At 31.9% G+C, this 6,441-nt stretch overlaps 1 protein-coding gene across 1 annotated transcript; it reads left to right on the top strand.

Annotated features, from left to right (window-relative positions):
- The first annotated feature begins 741 nt into the window (after positions 1-741).
- LOC146946265 (pectinesterase/pectinesterase inhibitor PPE8B-like) lies at positions 742-6,230 on the top strand. The gene is made up of 3 exons (XM_085744409.1): positions 742-1,130; positions 2,321-2,851; positions 5,266-6,230. The coding sequence occupies exons 1-3, from the start codon at positions 776-778 to the stop codon at positions 5,961-5,963; spliced, it is 1,584 nt and encodes a 527-aa protein (XP_085600535.1). The 5' UTR covers positions 742-775; the 3' UTR covers positions 5,964-6,230.
- Positions 6,231-6,441: the final 211 nt, after the last annotated feature.

Here is a 6,441-nt window from a genome sequence, read left to right as displayed (position 1 = left end):
AATAGAGTTCGAAGAAAACTCATCTAAAATTAAATGAGCAATCTGTTGGATCATAAGTAGATCTTGAAGATCACATTCGCTAAGAACAATCACACATAAAAAATTAACACCACATTTTTATTCAAAAGATTAATATATTATGTTTATGAGTCGTCTAGATTATATGTTGCTAAACACTCATTTTCTATCTAATGTAAAACTTCTAACTTACACTAGACATACACCAACAATCTTCCTCTCAAATGTGAGTTCATTCATTCTTTTGGGTATGCTCTAAGACCCGTCTAGTTACGACTAACATATTGTATACTAGCATAGTAGCATGTATATACATTTTTGAATGTCAAAATATATTATATATGAAGGGATTAAATCCCAAGTATTACACCAAAGAGAGAAAATTAAAACACCAAAACCTCAAAGAAAAACCACCAGTATCCTCAAAGAACCAACACTACCAACAGTGGTCAATTAAGCACCCGGTAGTGATTTTGATTCAAACGTTCAGTTTCGACCACCACTCAAGTTCCGGTCTATCGGAGGAGATAGCATGTATATCTGTTTCAAAACTAGTTTCATTTAATATTTATTCAAAATTTATATCAACATTTATCTTTGTGGTGGGGAAGAAAAGCCGTTTCTTTAATTCCCCCACCTGCCCAGCTAACCAATACATGCAAATATTTACTCCATTCGCTTCCATTCACCTTTAAATATTCAAAGCCCAACGTAGTGGAACCTACTAACTCTCTTTCTTTTCTCTACTTTTCTTCCAATGGCTCTTTCTTCAACAAAAGAGTTAGTACTATCTCGAACAAAACCAATACCCACTCTCATAACATGCACATTCATTTTAACATTATTGTTGTCTAGTCCAGCACTATGTGCTAGTGCTCCCACTAAAGCAGCAGCTGAATTTGAGTTTCTTAAGGTTGCTCCATCTGAATTTGTTGGGACAGTGCAAGATGTAGTTGGCATTTTGCAAGACGTAATGTCAATTCTTTCTCAATTTGGTGGTTCTGGATTTGGAGATTCACGTCTCTCTAATGCTGTTTCTGATTGTATTGATATGCTTGATCTTTCCTCTGATGCACTTACTTGGTCTGCCTCTGCTGCTCAAAACCCTAAAGGTAATAATACCAGTGACGCTTGTTGTCTGCTTAGTTTCTATTCATGTGTAACTATAATCTTCGAGTATTAAAAAGATAGTACTTTGTCTGTGTTAATTAATTTGTTACCACTTTGGCTTATAATCAAGGTTTTGTCTAACATGGATAAATAAAATGGTCTTAGACCATGCAAAAGCTTATATCTTTTCCACCTTTGGATAAATTAGTCGTATCATATTCCATTTAATTTAACAATGGGATTTACTGATCTAATATGGAAACTAGCTTATGCATGGTATAAAACTTGTTCTATTTATGCAACATAGAATTAGCCTGTAAAAAAATAGTTATTTCTTTGTTTTGCGAAATTTAGGACTGTGTCAAACCAATCTCAAGCATGATAACTATGTTGGAAAAAGTATAGTTACATTTACCTAAGTGATGTGGTGTGTGATAGGGACAGAAGTATTAAATTTTTTGACATTTTCTTTATAATGATCTATAAAGATTTTTTTTTTTAGCAATGATCTATAAAGTTACAATAATTGTAGTTTACCCATTTTTATTACGACCGGGGACCTCTACATAGAACTCTGCTTTTCTTTTTTCGCTAAGTTGGTATCAATTTTTTACAGTACACTCATTTATTTATTTATTTTAAGAGAGTACACTCATTTATTTTGTACAATTAATTTGCTCCCAAATTATTCACCACTTATCTATTTTGATTCCCTTTAATTGTCATTATTTTAGAAGTTATTTCTTTTTAGAATTATTATTATTATTATTATTATTATTATTATTATTATTATTATTATTATTATTATTATTATTATTATTATTATTATTATTATTATTGATGGATTGTTAGAATTATATCTAACTATTTATTATAAAGAGATAAAAATGTGAAATAAAAATAAAAATACTAGAGGATATTGTAAAATAAATAATTTTATCAAAGATATTTTTTTTAATTAATAGCATGTTCACTTTTCATAAGCTCGAATTTCATTAAAAAAAGTAAAAAGAGAAACAAAAAGTCAGGGTACATTTTAATAGTATGTGCCAATAACTATAATATAACAGTTAAAATAGACAAAAAAATAAATAAATAGTGATTTTGAAGTTTCAATTCGACTTTAGGTCATTTTTAAAGAATGGTAGCGTACTTAAAAATATTAATACTTTTTTTTTGGCTCTAATTGTAGGTAAGCATAATAGTACTGGAAATGTGAACTCTGATGTGAGAACATGGTTAAGTTCTGCACTTGCAAATCCAGAGACATGCATGGATGGATTTGAAGGCACAAGTGGCATTGAGAGTCAATTAGTGTCTACTGGCCTAAGCCAAATGATGTCAATGCTAGCAGAGCTTCTCACACAAGTAGACCCTAATTTAGATACATTCACACAAAAAGAACAAAAAGGTCGATTTCCTTCTTGGGTTAAAAGAGATGATAGAAAACTCTTGCAAGCAAATGGGGTGAATGTTGATGTTGTCGTTGCTACCGATGGGAGCGGGAATTTTACCAAGGTGATGGATGCGGTGCATGCAGCTCCCGATTATAGCATGAAACGATATGTGATATACGTAAAGAGAGGTGTTTATATTGAAAATGTTGAAATCAAGAAGAAGAAATGGAATCTCATGATGGTCGGAGATGGTATGAATGCCTCAATTATCACTGGAAATCGGAGCTTCATCGACGGTTGGACCACATTTAGGTCAGCTACATTTGGTAAGAACTAAGAACAAACTATGCACTTTTCTTTTTCTTCAATTCACAATAGGTTAACGAGAAATTTTTACACAAAACCCTATGTAAAACAAAAAAAAAACTTGTGAAATACATTTTTGTGAGGGACATTGCGAGGAGCATAATGGCACGCAAAAATAGTCATCGCAAATTATTTACGAGGGTTATCCCTGCGAAATTTGCGAGGGGAGTACCCCTTTGGAAACCCCATAGGTTAAAATTTTTTAGCACAAATTATATATGGAGAAACAATTACTTCATTTTATCAGGAGTGTTAAGAACAATTTTATTTATTTTTTTGAAAGGGAGAACAGTTGTTACAACAAAATGACGCATTCTCATTAATTTAATCTAACAATAAATTTCATTAGTTTTTTTTTAAAACAAAATGCAGTAGAAAAACCAAATAGACATTAATTGAAGTGCAGATTAATATTTTATTTTATTTTATTTTTTGATGAGCCAGATAATATTAGGTGTGTATGGGTTTGTAGGCACCCAACTAGCTATAGTAGGGGACAAATATTCATGTTCGACTGGGGCACCGTCACCCTACCCATTCTCATCTCTCTTTTTTTATTATTTTTTCACAGCAAGTACTGATTCTCGTTTCTTTGCTTAAAACATTTTTATCTTCTATAAATTATAGTATTAATAATGTATAAAAACTATAGTACGAACAATAATTTTGGTATTTTGTCAACATTGTGCTAGAATAGTCGTTAAGTTTTATACAAAAATAAAATAAATAAATGCGCCGTCGTTAACTTGTTGGCTCAGAAGAAAAAAAAAACGTTACTCTTACCAGAAAAATTACTCCATATATAATTATTCTTTTATTTAAAAAATTTGGGGTGGTGTCTGAACTCTGAAGTCTTTAGAATTCAAACAATATTGTTCCGTGAACTTACATCAATCGATAGGAACGTTGCATATATATGGAGATCAAATTCGACCCTTAAATGCCTACTTCTTCAGTTTTAACATGTGAACTTTAACCATAACTTACTTGAAAAAAAATAATTCCCACAACCTTTATAAATGTATTCCAAACACACTAACGAGACTCGAAATTAGATTCTCCTGGACCAAGATTTTCGCTTTTAACATTAGGACAAACATTTGAGTTAAACTTTTTTATATAGAATACTTTGTCATTTTTTATTTTTTAAGGGGAAGTACTCTCTAGTCTCTAACTTATCTACGAAAAGGATCGTTTTTCAACATCAAATGCAATAATCCCTTCGGTATTAGGAGAATACTAACCAGTGCTTCGAAGTATTGGTTAAGCAACCAAAGAAATAACGTAACATAGTACTTAAAGGCTATCCAACATAACATTATCCTTGCCTGCAACTTACAGGATGCAAAAAATTAAATGAGCATGTGGCTGCAATTATGATGATATTTATAACGCCTACGACTCCTGTCCTCTTCAACAGCTGAAATATATGACCAAAATTCTCATGTTTACATTGTTTATTTGGATAAAGTTGATTGTCTAGCTTACGCAAACTTATCAATTTCACATGAAAATTTTAATTCACATTTCGTGCTTAAATATATTTTTGACTTTGAAATGAATATTTTTTATTCACTTTTCTTGTTTGGACAAATTTTTATTCTCCACAAATATAAGAATTTTTACTTTTATTGTATATATACACATATTTTTTGTTTTTATTAGTTTTTGATATTTTTATGGGTTCCATCTAATATGGACTTTAAAAAGTGGGTCAAAAGGTGAACCCGTCAAACGTGATTCTTTTTAGATTACATCGCAAGTTTTGTTTGCTATAATATCAACACTAAATAAGTTAAGATTAACTGTTGAGACTTACAGAAATGACCAATATAAACATATTGATATTGATAAAATAAATTTCATGAGACTAAAAGCAAAATGACCTATTTATGTTCTTCCTCTAATCCTTTATAATCGTCGCATTTGCAGAAATATTTTATTCCTATTTAATTATCGTTTTATTGCAAAGAAAATAATAGATGAAATAAGATAATAAATGATTAAGGGTATTATAGAAAAAAGATAGATGTTGGTATAACAAAATTGATTGATTGTGTTTATATTGATAGCACAACAAGGATAACTTGCAATGTATATGTGTTCGTCTTGAGAGAATTGAGAATTTTGAGAGAAAAGAATAGAAAGTATTTGTTGATTGTAAACTTCTAATTCTCATTAGCTATGAAACTTGGTTTACACCATGTTTATATAAAAGCTATGTACTTTACTTGTTCTACAAGTAATTATTCAAAACTAACTAACATGCACAAAAATAGCTAACAACCTTAACAATTCAGTTTTCACTACTTCTAATCTAAACATATTGATATCGATCCTTACTAATCTTTGTGTTGTGTTTGTGTGTGTGCAGCTGTTAGTGGTAGAGGCTTCATAGCACGAGACATCTCTTTTCAGAACACTGCAGGTCCTGAGAAGCACCAAGCAGTAGCACTACGATCCGACTCTGACCTTTCTGTATTCTATCGATGTGGAATTTTTGGTTACCAAGACAGCCTCTACACGCATACAATGCGCCAATTCTTCAGAGAATGCAAAATAAGTGGCACGGTGGATTTTATCTTTGGCGATGCCACGACTCTTTTTCAAAACTGTCAAATACTAGTTAAAAAAGGGTTACCAAATCAAAAGAACACTATCACAGCTCATGGACGAAAAGACCCTAACGAACCAACTGGTTTCTCGATCCAATTCTGCAACATTACCGCTGATTCAGACCTTCTTCCTTCGGTTAATTCCACTTATACATATCTTGGAAGACCATGGAAGCAATATTCAAGAACAATTTTCATGCAATCTCACATAAGTGATGTGTTGAGGCCAGAAGGGTGGCTAGAGTGGAATGGAGATTTTGCATTGGATACATTGTATTATGCTGAGTACATGAATTATGGGTCTGGAGCTGGATTGAATAAACGAGTTAAATGGCCAGGGTATCACATAATGAATGATTCTAGTCAAGCTAGTAACTTTACAGTGACACAATTTATTGAGGGGAATCTATGGTTGCCCACAACAGGTGTAGCATTCACTGCTGGATTAGGAGTTTAAGATATTGCCAAATCTTGCATGTTCTTGTTCTTGATTGTTCTAGTTGGTTGGTGGGACAGGTAAATTAATGATGGGTGATAGACCAGTGTTGAATTTCATTAATTTGTATTTTCTACTTAAGATTACTATACTTTTGATCTACAAGTTGTAATTTTTCTAAATTTTGATTATTGTAATGTGGTACAACTTGTTTCAAGCTTGAAGTAGGGTGTATTTTGTGTAACATAATTGTCAAGATGAGAAGAATATATTCATTATTTTCTCCTATTTGGGTCGCCGCTGATCCACCAAAAGGCCCTTTTGGCTCAAAGCCTTTTATTTTAAGCAAAAAAGATTGAAAATTACTTTTTTTTTTTCTCCATTCAATGTTGCTCATTCCCACCTCAAACTCTCTAAAATAACCTCAACGCATGTTCGGTAGAACTAGCGTGAGTTAAATCATGCTGATCCAACACGAGTTCAGTCACGTTTGGTAGAA

The sequence above is a fragment of the Medicago sativa genome, chromosome 2 (assembly GCF_051527215.1).
Source record: "Medicago sativa cultivar Bolivia chromosome 2, Bolivia_mono, whole genome shotgun sequence".
Classification (NCBI taxonomy): Eukaryota; Viridiplantae; Streptophyta; class Magnoliopsida; order Fabales; family Fabaceae; genus Medicago; species Medicago sativa.
This window is presented reverse-complemented; position numbering and strand designations above follow the sequence as displayed.

Coding starts and splice junctions, on each gene's coding strand:
- LOC146946265 (XM_085744409.1), top strand. CDS start 776: ATGGCTCTTTCTTCAACAAAAGAGTTAGTACTATCTCGAACAAAACCA. Junction 1,131..2,320: donor TGCTGCTCAAAACCCTAAAG/GTAATAATACCA, acceptor CTCTAATTGTAG/GTAAGCATAATAGTACTGGA. Junction 2,852..5,265: donor ATTTAGGTCAGCTACATTTG/GTAAGAACTAAG, acceptor GTGTGTGTGCAG/CTGTTAGTGGTAGAGGCTTC.